Below are 14,635 nucleotides of genomic sequence, written 5' to 3' on the forward strand. Positions count from 1 at the left end.
TTTGTAATTTGTTGTGGGTTTCCCACCATTCCCACAATATTTATTAAGCATTTTCATATTTTTGTGAGAATATTTCGCCAAATTCTATTTGACAGCTGTTTGGCAACCACGGTTGAAGTGGATCGGATTGTGCGTTCCGCAATCAAAAGCCCATCACTAGCGCTACCCTGAGCCTCCGTCTCTGTGTGTACATGCCTGTGTGTATGCGTACGTACTTTGTGCTGCTGAACCTGTGAGCAAACCAAATATTTCGTCGAGAATTTTTGCCTGCGTGATTCGCGGAAACAGTGCGCTTTTCATCCCGTGTTTGTATGTGCCTACTGCTGGTGTGTTTTCCGTGCGTTGCGTTCGCTACGTTTTGGCGAGTTGAAACGGTAGAAAAATAGCTCAAATGTTCGATCTGTGATGGGTCGCACTGCGTCACCGTAATTAAGGTGCTGGTGCTGGTGCTGGATTAGGGAAGGTGGTGATCCATTTTCCTAGCTGCTGCTGCTGCTGGTCTGGTACGGGAAACGACCAACGAAAGGAGGGGGTATAGCCCAACGGTGGCAAAAGACAAAAAGCGAACTGTTTCGAAATATGCGTACCTCGACGATCGATTTTCCCTTGAAGATTCCTGTGTATGTGTGTTTTTGTGTGCGTGTATGTGTGTGCGCGTGTTACAGGGAATCGAATTGATGAGATCCCCCTTTTCTTCTCCGTGAGCCATTAGAGGTACGGAGGTCCGCAAAAATAAGCTTCCCCATTTCCTCCATTAATGAGCGCACACATTGCCCAAGCAGCGGGCTGTCGGGGACTGTAGTGTGTGGTGTCGTGGTGTGCTGTGATGGTGTGCCCCGTCCGTATCAAGTTTTTCCTGTCAGGGGGGAGCCCTTAACGCTGGCATGGTATTGGTTTCGGTATGGTCGTCGTCGCCCTTCCCCGGAGGTGTGTCACGGAAGGATGGGTAGCGCAGCAGTAGTCGCAGTAGCAACAGCAGTAGCAGCAGCAGTAGCAAAAAACGCAAAACTCCGCGTCAAGTGTGTGTGTGTGTGTGCACATATTTTCAACTTCCGTTCCTGAAACTGCAAAGTTTTACTTTTCGAATCCCATCCGCGCACTAACCTTCCCGCGACGAGCTGTGCCTTGACAAAGTCGCCCCCCCTCCTTTCGAACGAAAAAAAAACTTATTCCCCCGACCCAACCATCGCGCAAGGGTGGCAGTCGGAAGAGAGGTTGGTCGGTCGGTAATGGCTCTCATGAAAGTGCCGTTTTTTGTATTATTTGGCATCGCTTGTGGTAGTGCAAAAGCGGACGAACCGCACGCGAAAAGGGAAAACCTATACACGCACACACACACATACCACACACATAGACAGGCGCGTATTGAGTCGGCTGGAACTTGCCATCGCGTTTGTCAGTCGGGAAATCGAGGGCAGCACCGGTTTTTTTTTTAATTCTGATTTCGATGCATAACCGAAGCCGCCCGACCGAGGTCGGTTTAATCGGGTGTTGGAAAAATGCAATGAACAAAATGTTACTTGGACGCGGCTCCCCCCCCAAGAGCAAACGTCGACGTTCGACGTTCTTTTGTTGTGTGTTGGGGGTTTCGCGAAGCAGCAACCCTTGCACAATAATACTGCCCCCGTCTGTTGTTGTCGGGCGGGGTGTGAACATTGTGAAGTATAGTAAGGGGAGGGGGGGGGGGGGGGGTGGGTTGAATTTTCCTCAAATGGAAAATCTATGACCGTGGCCGCCCTGTGTCTTGTTGGGTGGGCGTGGTGTGATGATGGGAAAAAGTGCCCAAGCACCGGCGGAAGTGCTGAAGGGAGGGTATAGCATAAGCAAAGTGGGCATTGATGTTTTCTCTGTGACAGCGCGAACATTGTGACGTATGTAAAGCGTATGTGTGTGTGTGTTTGTGTACGTGCGTCGTGACTGTTTGTTGGAATGTGTGCTGGGATCAGCGATTATAGTAGAGGGTTCCTTTTGTGATGTACCTGCAGCGCAGGAACCAAACCGGTTATCGGAGATGTTCGATCAAGGAAGCAATCGAAAGCTGTTTTCATAGAATTCCCAAACCACGAAATAATACCATTGCAAAAAAGGCTGAAATAAGCGATAAACCGTCACCACTATATCGTTTGACACAGGAAGTGCTCGGGGGACGGTTTGTTACGTTGGACGTGAGCCCGTCGTGCGTGTGCATGTATGTGTATGTGTATGCGCGGGCGCGCTCTTGTGTTTGTGTGCTGCATCTCTTGAACGGTACATTCGAAACCGCACATATCCTCGACAACCAAGCAACCAAGGCAAGCGCCCAACAAAAAAGAAGAATAAAAAATCAACGTTGTTCTTTCCGGGTAGGGATGAAGAAGAAGGATCAAGTCCAATGCAAAAAAAACACAGCAGCAGACTCTAGCACCAACTGTCAGTTCGTTGTCGCAAACGTCAAGATCCTTTCGCTGCAATTGGAGCTGCTTTGGTTCTTAGTTCGATCTCTCGTTAAGCCAATTTCCGTCAGTATTTTTATTCGTTTCAAACTAATTTTTACTGCGGCAACAAAGACGTCTCCAGTTCAAGGTAGTTGTCAAGATAACAGTAAAGCAGTGTCCTCGAAGGAAGCATGGCATTTGCTTATCCCTACTCCCGTGCAATAAAAAATGTATGCCCCGTGCAATAAAAAAAAGAAAGCTATGTACGACGCAGCAGTAAAAAGTCGCACGGAAAAAAGCTACAGGGTGCATACAAGCTTTATTAATAATGCGTATTAGGGTCGTGTGTGTAATTGTACATGTGTGTGCATGTGTGTACCTCTTGTGATAAAACAACTGCAACCAACAGTGTTTAAGCTGGGGATACGAAAAACATCGTAAAACCGTTTTCTTTACCTACTAAGGACAATTAAACAGAAAAAAAACATTATTTTCTCTAAAACGGTGTTGTAAAGAAGGATATTCACAGGTGTAAAAACGTGTATTCTGTTGCAAAAGTTTCGTTTGTTGCTAACAACGAGCTTTTTTGCTCCCATGTGTCTCTGTAAATGTGTCTCAATGTGTTCTTATTTTTTCTTTCTGTGCCATACAGTGTAGCGGTGTGTGTCCTGATTCCCTCCCACCCCAATGCACGTACTCGCTAATAAACAATAACACAGCACAATCTCACGCGAGCGCGCAGAGTACGGTTGAGCTGCAGCGGCACCCTGTTTCCTTGCGCCAGAGCGAGAAGCCAACAGTGTGCGTGCAGCCTGTGTGTCGAACCTGCTCCAGCGAGTGGGTGGGCGTGTGTGTGTGCGTGCGTTCGTGCGTGCGTGCGCGTTCCTGTATCCTAGTGTGCTGCGGAGTGAAAAACAACCTGTCAAACTAGGACGACCTCTCTCCCCTGCGGGTTCCATTCGCATCATCTTGTGAGTGAAAGCGAGGGAGTGTTTTGGAAGTTAAATTGTGTCCCTTGTTCTATGTGCGTGTGTGTTAGTGAAGCAAAACAGTGACCGGAAGTGGCCAAACGGGAAAGCTCCCGGTCGGGAAAGAGTTCCTGCCTATCCCATCAAAAGGACACTGCATCTCGCATCTCGTGTCTTGAGGTGCCCATCATCCGCCCAGTTTCAGCACTGCCTGCTGTACGCATCCTACTGTCCGGGCGTGCCACAGGGTGTAGTGTGAGGAACCACTACACCTTGCCTCCTCCGGGGGTTCCGGTCGGTCCGGCACGATGGCGTGCCTGAATACGCTGAAGCTAGAAATCAAAACGCTCGAGCAGGTCTTCCCCAAGAACCATGAACGGTTCCAAATCCTTAACGCCACGGTGGACGAGCTGTGCTGCCGTTTCATCGGGCGCAACGGCAAGCAATACGTAATCCATGCCAACATTACGGTAAGTGTCGGAACCCTGATATCTGCAATGCCATGTTTTCCTTATTTGCAGTGTTTTACTTTGGTTTGAACTCTCTGTGCAGCTTTGCCACGTGTGTATACATGGCAAGTTTGTAAGTTAACTTAGTTGAGGATGGCTTTATCGCAAGTTTATGCTGCTAGATTTTAGTTTTCCTCAGCAATTCACCTCCAACATAACTCCGCTAGTCGGTGCAACTAAACAAAATATATTTGTTGATAAACGCACTCCCCACAGCCGAAGCTCAACCGTGAACACAAAACATTCGTTGTGTTTTTGCATTCGCTTCGGAGCGGTGCCAAGCATATTGTGTGACACGTTTGTACAAAACAAATGGACACAAGTTCTAGAAAACATTGAAAAATGTCAATTTTACGCTCTTATTTATGAAACGAAAAAACAGCGAAACAGAGTGAGAGAGGGAGGAAGGGAGAAAAAGAGAGAATTGCATGATGCATCGAATATCAATACCGTGTGTACAAGTGCAGAGGGAAAGTACTTCACAATTTAGGTCAATTTCTCAGTCCCATTCTATGGTGCTGTTGCTTGGCAAGCATCGTAGAAGGCTGTGCGAGGTCATAATGCAATGATGATGACGGCAACGTGCGAAACTAAGAACATGTATAGAATTTTTCGTACCAAGCACGAAGGTCAAGCGTGTATGTGTGTGTGTGTGTCGAGGAAGAAAACTTTCTAAAGATATATCGTGGAGAAACGACCGCTACAGACCCAGATGGAGAAGGACTTTAAGCTGTGTTGTTACACAATAATGAAGCACTAGAAAGCGTTTTGTTTTGAACATGCACACTCATACATTCTCCCCGTCAGTCAACTGCACCGTCATGAATGGTGCAGCTCATGTAGATTTATCCTTACGCACAGCCACACATAATGCACGCGTGCACCATGTTTCTGTTGGATCGTATGCTTGCTTGTTAAGTAGTGGGGAAAATGCACCCGGGTGTCGCTTACAAAACGAACCATTTAATGAACACCAAGCGCAGGTGACATTTCCACGCAAGGCACACTTTGTCGCATCAGTTCACAGCTGACATGCAAAAAACTCTCCCGTTCACGTGTATCCATCTTTCCTGCTCTACACTGCTAAGGGAAGAGCAAATGTGTATGAGTGTGGGTTAAAAAAACAACAACAAACGAACTGAGATTTGTTTTGAAATGTATTAATCTTTTTGTTAATTATTTTTACCACAAACACACAGCTGAATACAATCACACTTCCTTGTTTGATGACTAGTTAAAAATTGAACTGTTTTATTGCACATATTGCACAAATTCTTCTCTTCCTGATTAATACACACACACACATAACTCGCACAAAACATGTATCACCATTTAGGATGCCGTTCATCACGTTTCCGTTTGTGTTATTGACCTTTTTTCTTCGTTTTTATGCACGCCAGCAATCGATGCCACAGGATGCTGCTTAGAGAGAGAGAGAGAGAGAGCAGTGGCTTGTACCGGACAAAGCCAAGCGTCTGGCTTGGGCTTCTTTGTGTCTGGTTGGGTCGAACACTGAAGCCAATATAAATATTGATCCTTCTAATGGCTCTGGTGGGGGGTTAAGGAAGACGAATGTGAAGATATATGATAATAATGTGTGATGGAGGGGAGAATGGAAGGGAGGCTCATGATGCTCGAGAGCAAGAAAACATTGCAGCCACTGCATAACGAATTTATGTGTAACTTGTTTTGTTTTATGCGATACAGAAACTCAGCTTTCAGGTACAATTCATATGTTCTTCATAATAATTTTCCTCTCCTTTTCCTATTCGACCATCCTTTACAGGAAACGTATCCATCCACGCCACCAGTATGGTTCGCCGAGAGCGAAGACACAAGTATTAGTAACGCTGTACAAATACTTACGAACACGAAAGGTTTAGATAATCACGTTATAAATCAGGTAAGCCAGGAGCATCTAATGCAATCAAATCCTTCTTACGGCAAGGATATGGAGAGGATTAACTTTAATGTAATATTCTTCCCTCGCTCCCGGTAGGTACACATATTGCTGCGCGAACTCTGCCGACAGCATACGGTCCCACTACCTCCCGATCTGGAAACGCTGAAGAAAGCCTTCCAGCCGAACGGTGGCGCAGCCGGGGCACACCTACACCCAGCCGCCCAGCTCCACCAGCACGGTATGTCACCTCAGCAGCTTCTTCCGGCGCACCAGCAACACCAGCAACTGCAGCTCCAGCAGCAGCAGCAACAGGCGATCGACGAGATCGACTCCGACTGTGATGATATTGAGGATGTGGTCGGCGACAGCGACCAGGAAAGCGAAGGCGAAGAGGACCTGCCCCTCGAGATGGACGATGGCCGTAGCACGGCAAAGGTACGGAAAGGGAAATGTTGTGAATGCTTGGCTGGAATGTGCACAAGCAGCCGCCACGAGGGGTGGTCTGCCCGTTTTTTTTTGGGGAAGAAAATTAATGCATGCTTTGCTGTTTCGTTCTTTGCGAAATGCTGCAGTTGCATGAATCGTGTAAACAGTAGCGGGGAAACAGCCGCGTATTGGGTAACGTGCGCACGTCAGCATACATATGTGTGCATGCGAGGTTTGACCTTTATGGGGCGGGAACTACGCACAACAGCTCATGGTAAAAACAGAATGATTGCATCCAGCAACACTTACAGAAAGTCGTACATACACTGCTCTTTGTTTGACTTCAGGGTGTTTGGAAGCTTATCAGAATGTCCTATTGAAAAACATCGTAAATGGTCCTATTCTCTCGAATAGTGATCATGAAGTTAACAGGATGAAGCTGATAGTATCTTCCCGGTGTCGTCTAAGATTACCACATAGGGAGGAGAGCTAACATTTATCTCCAACCGTTTGCCGGAACACTCAAACAATAGGGTGTGTCATGTGGTTCTGTAAAAAGGGAGTGATTTTGCTGTTTTGTGATCGGTTGCGGGAAAAATGTCAATGCATCCAAAACATTCCAGCTAACATTATTTCCCATCTCTTCTGTAGAAAGACGAAATGGAGGTAGAACACCTAGCAACACTGGAAAGATTAAGACAAACGCAACGGCAGGATTATTTGAAGGTAAGTATGAGTATACTCTCTACACCCTTGCATGGTAGATCGTCTCCTAAACCGTGACTGTTTCGTTGCCAGGGTTCGGTGTCCGGCTCGGTCCAAGCAACGGATCGACTGATGAAGGAGCTGCGAGACATTTACCGGTCGGACTCGTTCAAAAACAACATGTACTCGATAGAGCTGGTGAACGACTCCATCTACGAGTGGAACATCCGCCTCATGTCGGTCGACCCGGACAGCCCGCTGCACAACGATCTGGTCCTGCTGAAGGAGCGCGAAGGCAAGGACAGCATACTGCTGAACATCATTTTCAAGGAGACGTACCCGTTCGAGCCACCGTTTGTGCGTGTTGTGCATCCAATCATATCCGGTAAGCAGCAAGCAGCGAATAGCTAGGCGCGACCCCGGTTTTGCTTACCTCCTTTGCACCCTTTTTTTCCGCAGGTGGTTACGTACTGGTCGGTGGTGCCATCTGCATGGAGCTGCTCACGAAGCAAGGCTGGAGCTCGGCTTACACCGTGGAGGCGGTCATCATGCAAATAGCGGCCACACTAGTCAAGGGCAAGGCGCGAATACAGTTCGGACCCACCAAGGTAAGAAATTTAATACTCTCGCTCTCTCTCTCTCTCTCCCTTTCTCTATCGCTGCCGTTGAAAAACGAGATGTTCGTTTTTTGAGGCAGCTTATGTTGCGCCATTTTCATCCACAAACTAATCGAGAATCAGTCTCTTTCCCAGGGCCAGTACAGCTTAGCTAGAGCGCAGCAAAGTTTCAAATCGCTCGTGCAAATCCACGAAAAGAACGGATGGTTTACACCCCCCAAGGAGGATGGTTAAGAGTTGGGAGAGGGGAGGGCAAACGCCGTTCCACGATGCTGTTGCAGCGCTTCGCTTCCGTGCTCTGTTGTTGATGCTGTAGTGTAGTAGTAGTGTCAGCGTCTTATAACAGTGAAACACGACCGAAAGCAACGGCATCGCGCTAGTTCTTCTAACAATAATCGTTCGTTCTTTAAGCTTTTAGGTTCCTAGACTTAAGTGTAGATGCGAGTACGAATGGAGATGGGATGGTTCTGGAGCGATACGGATGAATGCGTCTATCAAAATTGCGTGCGTGCGTGCGTGCGTGCGTGAGCGTGCTTGTGTTATGTTTGTGTGTAGAAAACTTCGGAAAGATCGTATGCGCGTGAATGGGGTAAAAACACTCTCGAAAGCAAAAGGGATCGGTAGAGTGGGCTAGTAACGTATGGGGGAAGTCGGGGGATAGCTGCAGAACTTCACACAGAGAGAGAAACGCTGGAAGAAGCCACTTTAAATAAGCTTAGTAAATAGGAAATGGTGAGATACTGTTTGAGAATTCGTTTCAGAAAGAAGGATTTAGAAAAGGGAGAGAAAGAGAGCGGAGTGTTAGTAGAGCACATTTTCAACCTTTTGTTCGTACACTATCTATACAACCAAACACCATTCAATATTCAGCACCGCCGTACACACAACAATCACAACACACACACCCACACAGCAGTGAAAGATCTTCTTATCATAAAGTATATTTTAAACCAGCATCTCCTATAGTAGGGAAGTGAAATGGATAGGAATTCGGGCGGAAGATACCGATCGGCACTAAAAAAAATGCACATGTGCATACAGACGGGCATTCTATAACAGTTCTGTTTATTCTTTGTACTGTAATTCCCTACCTGACTCTGCACTGAAGGTGTGAACTACATGCAGAATATTAAAACACATCTTGGAACCGCACTAGAAGTTCGTGTTGTAAAATTGACTGTAGTGCAGCAAAATAGGGGTACAACTAGTTTAATGTCGACCACACGACGACATGTGGTCGAAGTATTGACCGGTGATACAACACGCGTTGAGCAGGAAGGGGATTGAATGGAGCTCCATTGAATTGTTGTTCCTTCAATATTTTCATTCATAGCAAACCCGAAGATCGGTAGCAATGGTTCGTCCTTTTCTCTGATCTGACACAAAGGGGCAGGGGAAAAATTCAAAATGATTCAAAGCTTCTCCTCGCACTTCCGCCAACAATCATAAGCTGAGCTGCCGATCACACCAGTATAGACTGAAAGGAGGAAGTGTGTACTTTGCTGTGTTCTCCGGTGTGGTGGAACGTTACTTTTGCCGTGAACATGTGGACCTCCTCTTCAACGAATATCTTCCATCTGCTTGCCGTGCGCAATCTCACGATCGATAAAGCGAGTCAAGAGAAGTCTGTCGGCCGGATCAGACAGACCTAAATGCAACGAAATATAGTTTTTTACCTGCTTTTCATTCTGATTTCTTTCTGTAGACGAGCATATGAGAATGGAAACTAAAACACGAGCGCGCTCAACATCATCTGTCGATTCGTTAAATGGAAATACACAATTTGAATGGGATTCAATACGGTGTATGCTATGGTTTGTTAGTTTTTTCGCTCAAAACCCGAACCGAACAATGAAACACAAACACCCTCACAACTCAACTTTTAAAACTCAAAATAGCAATCAAACAAAGTGCACTCTAGGAGAATAGCGATAATGCATGGCTCTGCGTGCGTGCATGTGCGCGGGGAAAGATGTGGAGAAAGATCTGACCTGGTGTTCGGTATGGGAAAGGAATAACACACACACACACAATCCGTTGTTGGGTCCTTTCCCTTTCCAGGAGACCGAGAAAGAAAGGGGAGTTAGTGTAAGATGATAACTAAAACGCCCGACCGGAGGGAAACTAGCAAGGCAAACGAAAACACGTAATATGTACAGAATATGGCAAAGAAAAAGTGAAAAAATTATGCAAAATTTGCAGACAGTGTTTTAGTAGTAGCCTGCTACACGGTGTGATGAGGAAAGGGGGAGACTGCGCAGTGTAAGGGAAATCCCCACAAATTGTTTTATATAAATCTTAAAGGGAAAACGCGGAATGAAAAGAAGGAAGAAAAAAACAGAAACAACATTATTAGACTCTTCGTGTTCTGCTTCCTTCCTAATGGGTTCCATCGGACTGCTGTGACATATGTAAAATAGAAAAGTAATTAAAAGAACAAGAAAAAACTGCAGAAACAGCAACCAATCTTATTTAGAAACATTACGAAGAGAGAAGGTGGCCACAGCCCAGCGGGGGGTTTAGTACGAATCAGCGGGGGAAAGAGAAGAACAGAAACACATTCTCCCTATTAAGAGAAGATACAAAAAAGGCAGCAGCAAAAAGGACGCCGCGCAATAAAACACGCAAAAGAGCGAGGAGGGCAGCATTCGGTGCGTATTTGAGCGCCCGCGCGCTCGCGCAGCTAGATATTGCTCTCGCGTGCACGTTTGTGTGAGAATGGAATGTGCGAGTGAAAGTATGTTAAGTCGAGGTCAGCGTGGAGAAAAGTTAAGAGTAATAAAAGAAAAACAAACAATAGTTTATATATATATATAATTATAAACACGAGTATATATAAAAGTATATATATATATATTGGTAAATAACGAAATAATAAATTCAAATCTTTCATCAGAAAAGAACCAATACACACAAACAAATGCTCTCTATCTGTCTCACAAACACAGACACACGCTTCTCCTCTGGTATCATAGTTTCGTTTTGCTGGCAGTGTTGGCTACTATGATCAGTTTCCTCGCTGTACGGATTAATTGTACATCGCGTGTCTTTATGGCAAATACGTTACGGCAAAGAATGGCCTTCAGAAGCCTTTCGAGTACGTCTTTCTCGCAGGTCGAGCAACGGTTGATCTCACCATCTGCTGGGACAGCTGGGAAGCTGAGATGAACTGCGACTGTGTCAGTGGTTGCGAAAACAAATCCCCATCCGCGTCCTCCTTCATATCGCCATACTCGTCCTTAGCAGCGGCCGTCACATTTGGCACGGTCAGCTCCAAGTCTTCCTCGGCGGTCTCTGCCGTATCGCGCTGCAACTGTTCGCTGGTGGCAGCCGTTACCCAGCTTCCGATACGCTCGTTAATGTCCGCCAGCGGTGGCAGTTTCGTCGGGATTTGCTCCATATTCGTAGCCTGCGGTGGTACGTCAGTCTTCCCAACGCCCCAAACGCTGAGCAACGTCGGCGCAAGGACATCGCGGTACTGCTGCAGCTCTTCCAGCGTCTGTCGCCACGGTGGCGGTGCTTTACGGCCATACTTTCTGCGCCTCCGTATAACCGACGGTTCAGCTGCGCTGGACGAACCGCTGGCAACGGACTGCGAAAGACACCATACACCTTCATCTTCCTCGACGTCCTCGTGCTGCTCTTCCTCGGTATATAAGTCTTCCTCCTTCTCGTCCTCCCTTTTCTTGCGCCTGTGTTTTCGTTTGACCTCCGGTGGAAGATACAATATCTGTCGCAGTTCGCTTCCCTCGACGGGACAGTTGAAAATGTCACGAAACTTTTGCATCGTCTTAAAGCTGGTCGCACGGTACGGTATTCGTCCTGCCTGCCCTACCAACTGCTCGTGCCATTGCTGCAAACGTGCCCCGATGTGTTGTTGCCGCTCAACATCGGGCCGTTTCAACTCATGCTGCTTCTCTTCCTCCCGATCGAAATCGTAGCTAAGCGATTGCTGCACCACATCCCCAGCTGAAGTCTGCAGTAAGACATGAAGCCGAGGCTCTTGCCGTTCCGTTCCATTGTCCGTTGGCAAACAGCTCCGTAACAGTGCCGCTCCAGATTGGCAGGCGTAAAACCGTTTTCGCAATGGTTCGTACGCCGACAGGCAATGTCCTTGCGCTTGTGCCTGCTTGTACGTGTCGTGAAAGGTCGGCGGATGGTAGGGATAGTGTTGCGTCGCGTACACCGGCTCACCGAACAGGTCGGTCGGGTTCGGGGAACGGGTGAAGCTGGCCACACCGTAGCTCATCGGCAGATGGCTACCGAACAGGACGAAATGATGCTCCGTATCGTGATCGGCAGTAGCGTTCCACTGGTGGCTCAAGAACACTGGGCATTGCTTCAGATTGTGAGCAAACACTAGCAGCACCTTCACGATGAGCTTAACGTTTCCGAAATCAAACGAATCGCCTCCGTTCTGAGCGCTCTCCTCAGTAGGCTGTTGATCAACGCTTTCTTCGATTTTTGCCACAATTAACTTGTGAGTGGTAGCGATAAAAAGAAGCTCCTCGGAAGATGTGACCTCCAGCGCGCAGCACTGCTCGCACGGGGATATCCAGCGCGAAAAATCGCTTGCCCCACGGTGTGCAAGCCGCCAGTCTCGGGTCGGAGAATTTTCCCCGTTTCGCACCACCGTGTACAGATGGAGTTGAGTGCGATCGAGGCAAGCGACAAGGGAATGGCCATCTACGCACCTCACTGCCGACCAGTGGTCATTATTGTGACACGTCACACGCTCCTCCTTCGTTGTGGGTGAATGTTTCGGGACGGATTGTGGTAGCGTTACCATGTCCTCACATGTTTCCTCATCATCGCTGAACGTCCACAGCTGCAGCTGGCGTGCGTAATCCGTCGTACAGAGCGTCAGTGTTGATCCACCGACGAAGCAAACGCTCGCCAACGGGTTTACTGAAAAGATGTGCTGAACGGGACGCCATTCGACACTGTCCGGTGTGACATTAATCTCGCGCAGTATTATGACCACATGTCGTTTCCTGGCAAGAATCACGCTGCCATCTTCGCTCGGTACGAGCTCAAGCAGTGGACCTTCCATTTCCATCGGACATGCTTGAACTTGCCCCACTTCGAAACCTTCTCCATCACAGTGTATCCGCAGCACTTCCACATCCTGCAGGCTTTCCCCGGTCGCTTTGAATATCGTTGCGCTACCCGCACCTCCCGGGACGGCCACCATGGTCCCGCCGGTAAAGTGAGGATTGTAATTCGTCTCCAGCTTCAGGTACGGATCGGGATCACGGTCCAGCAGGGCGGCATACACAAGGGTCACCGTGTGCTGCACGCTCTCATCTTCACCGTTACCATGGAGATCGAGTGGTCGGTCAGTGTCGACTTTTTGGTACTTCTTTCGCAGACTGTGCAGTTCCCGCTCGTAGGCCTGCTTGGTGTGTATTGCCCGAACCATCAAATCGGGCATCGACGGCCCTAGTCCCGGGGTGGTGTGCAGCGGCATCGGTAACGTTGCAGTGAATGGGCGCGTTGTTTTGAAGTGGGTTAGCAGCGTGTCCTCGGTGAGCACGTTCGGTTGCAACGGTAGCTGAAGGATGCTGTGATGTGGATTACGCCGGAGGAAGGTGGACGATGGATTACCGACATTGTGTCGAACGATCGGTTCGATGGCAGGATTGATGTACTGAAAGGAGCACAATGAGGTGTTGTTATGCTTACGAGTGAACACAGTTAATTCGTTGGATTGCAGTCATACCTGTGCACCTTCCGACTGCCCGGCCGGGAGCACATTTTTGGGCACACTTTTCCTTTCCCTTTTCCGTTTGGTTGGTTCTTTTTTAACATTGTCACCAGCTTCATCCGTTTTACCGTCCTGGGGTTTCGATCTTTTTGGTCGTTGCTTTCGGATCATCGCACTGCCATCCGTGTACTGCAATGGGCCGGTTTGCTTGGATTCGTCGAAAAGTGTCGCGAGCACATGGCGCCAAATCGGTTTGTTTTGATTGCGTGCATTGCGTCTGTGTGCGTGACAGGCAGCTCTCATTCGGGGAAGCAGTGCTGCCAAGGCGGTACAGCGATTCAGTGTTTGTATGATAATTTGAATGGATTTTTGCATATTTTAAGTGCATCTAAAGCATTTCCCTAATGATTTAGCTAGCTTTTATCTTCTATTTGCTAAAATAAAGCAGATCAATTAAGGGAAAATGTTGTTAATTGCGCCCAAAAGAATTGCTCTCCAAAGCATGCCGTATCGTGCAGCTGTCAAACAAGGTGCAGATGTAAACAAACCGATGTGCCCCAACCGTTCGCACGGGCAGTGGCCCAACTTTACTACAGTTACATAAACACACACGCATACACAGTGCTGTTAGTGGTTGCAACCCTCAAATTAACCCCTCGTAGTAAACAAGTGAACAAAAAATGTCCCTCAACTCGGGTGCCCGTGGCTTTCGGCGTGCACCGTCCCTGTTCCGGAACACGTTCGAGCAGCTGAAAACCCGCTACGACAGCTTACAGGCCCGGCTGGATGCCATCACCTTTCCCGAGCGCTACAAAGGCACGATACTGGAGAAATGGGCCATGTACTGGAAGAATCTCGTGATCGACTACAAGGAGATGGTGATTGACACTGGCCGCACGATGCGGGATCGACCGGTGCGGAGCAGCGTCTACGTTTCCCTGCTCGCCGGCAGCCTGTACGCCGGTGCGCGCAATCCCAGCGAGACCGATTTTTACGACCAGTTCCGGCGGGCGTACAATCAGCTGTCGCTGGTACATCCAACCTGCCAGAACCCGATCGCCTCGCAGCACTTAACGTTTCTGGAGCGCTGCCACAACGAGGGCATCCTGCGGCGGCTGTCGCTCGGTGTGGTGTCCTTCCTGTGGCTGGATAATTACGACAAAGGGCTAGCCATCTACAAGGCCGTCTGTCCCTATCTGCAGCCACGGTACATGACCTTCCACGAGCGCATCATTGACGTGGGATTCAATGGGAAGTTTTGGGTGCTGGAGAGGAAAATGATCGATTACGATATTAATGAGGAAAATTTGTAAAAATCTAGAAATATAGACCAGTGAAAAGCGAAGATTGTTGTACGATTAGTTCTTACAGGGTTTTTTCAGGAGT

At 48.0% G+C, this 14,635-nt stretch overlaps 3 protein-coding genes across 19 annotated transcripts; 2 read left to right on the forward strand and 1 right to left on the reverse strand.

The window, feature by feature from the left end:
- The first annotated feature begins 151 nt into the window (after window positions 1-151).
- Window positions 152-10,451, forward strand: LOC1281721 (ubiquitin-conjugating enzyme E2 Q2). Of its 17 annotated transcripts, XR_009765170.1 has the most exons (9): window positions 166-374; window positions 3,067-3,852; window positions 5,678-5,794; window positions 5,891-6,229; window positions 6,872-6,946; window positions 7,019-7,310; window positions 7,385-7,533; window positions 7,666-8,066; window positions 9,515-10,451. XR_009765170.1 is itself a non-coding variant. In XM_061647524.1 (8 exons), the coding sequence occupies exons 2-8, from the start codon at window positions 3,691-3,693 to the stop codon at window positions 7,774-7,776; spliced, it is 1,245 nt and encodes a 414-aa protein (XP_061503508.1). In that variant the 5' UTR covers window positions 152-309; window positions 3,067-3,690; the 3' UTR covers window positions 7,777-8,694. The 17 variants fall into 17 exon arrangements, 16 of the variants coding, with proteins under 16 accessions (XP_061503508.1, XP_061503510.1, XP_061503518.1 ...); XM_061647524.1 differs by lacking the exon at window positions 9,515-10,451 and having other exon boundaries at window positions 152-309; window positions 7,666-8,694; XM_061647526.1 differs by lacking the exon at window positions 9,515-10,451 and having other exon boundaries at window positions 152-232; window positions 7,666-8,694.
- Window positions 10,379-13,663, reverse strand: LOC1281720 (uncharacterized). The gene is made up of 2 exons (XM_321672.4): window positions 13,265-13,663; window positions 10,379-13,192 (listed from the first exon to the last, which is right to left on the reverse strand). The coding sequence occupies exons 1-2, from the start codon at window positions 13,622-13,624 to the stop codon at window positions 10,625-10,627; spliced, it is 2,928 nt and encodes a 975-aa protein (XP_321672.4). The 5' UTR covers window positions 13,625-13,663; the 3' UTR covers window positions 10,379-10,624.
- Window positions 13,664-13,675: 12 nt separating this feature from the next.
- On the forward strand, window positions 13,676-14,594 carry LOC1281719 (mitochondrial import inner membrane translocase subunit Tim29). The gene has a single exon (XM_321671.5). The coding sequence runs from the start codon at window positions 13,930-13,932 to the stop codon at window positions 14,560-14,562; it is 633 nt and encodes a 210-aa protein (XP_321671.4). The 5' UTR covers window positions 13,676-13,929; the 3' UTR covers window positions 14,563-14,594.
- Window positions 14,595-14,635: the final 41 nt, after the last annotated feature.

Source organism: Anopheles gambiae, chromosome 2, assembly GCF_943734735.2.
Source record: "Anopheles gambiae chromosome 2, idAnoGambNW_F1_1, whole genome shotgun sequence".
Taxonomy (NCBI): Eukaryota; Metazoa; Arthropoda; class Insecta; order Diptera; family Culicidae; genus Anopheles; species Anopheles gambiae.

Excerpts from the sequence above, each read along its gene's own strand:
- LOC1281721 (XM_061647524.1), top strand. The coding sequence starts at position 3,691 with ATGGCGTGCCTGAATACGCTGAAGCTAGAAATCAAAACGCTCGAGCAG. Across the intron at positions 6,230-6,871 it reads ATGGCCGTAGCACGGCAAAG|AAAGACGAAATGGAGGTAGA; the intron begins GTACGGAAAGGG and ends TCTCTTCTGTAG. Across the intron at positions 7,311-7,384 it reads TGTGCATCCAATCATATCCG|GTGGTTACGTACTGGTCGGT; the intron begins GTAAGCAGCAAG and ends TTTTTTCCGCAG.
- LOC1281720 (XM_321672.4), bottom strand. The coding sequence starts at position 13,624 with ATGCAAAAATCCATTCAAATTATCATACAAACACTGAATCGCTGTACC. Across the intron at positions 13,193-13,264 it reads GGCAGTCGGAAGGTGCACAG|TACATCAATCCTGCCATCGA; the intron begins GTATGACTGCAA and ends TGCTCCTTTCAG.
- LOC1281719 (XM_321671.5), top strand. The coding sequence starts at position 13,930 with ATGTCCCTCAACTCGGGTGCCCGTGGCTTTCGGCGTGCACCGTCCCTG.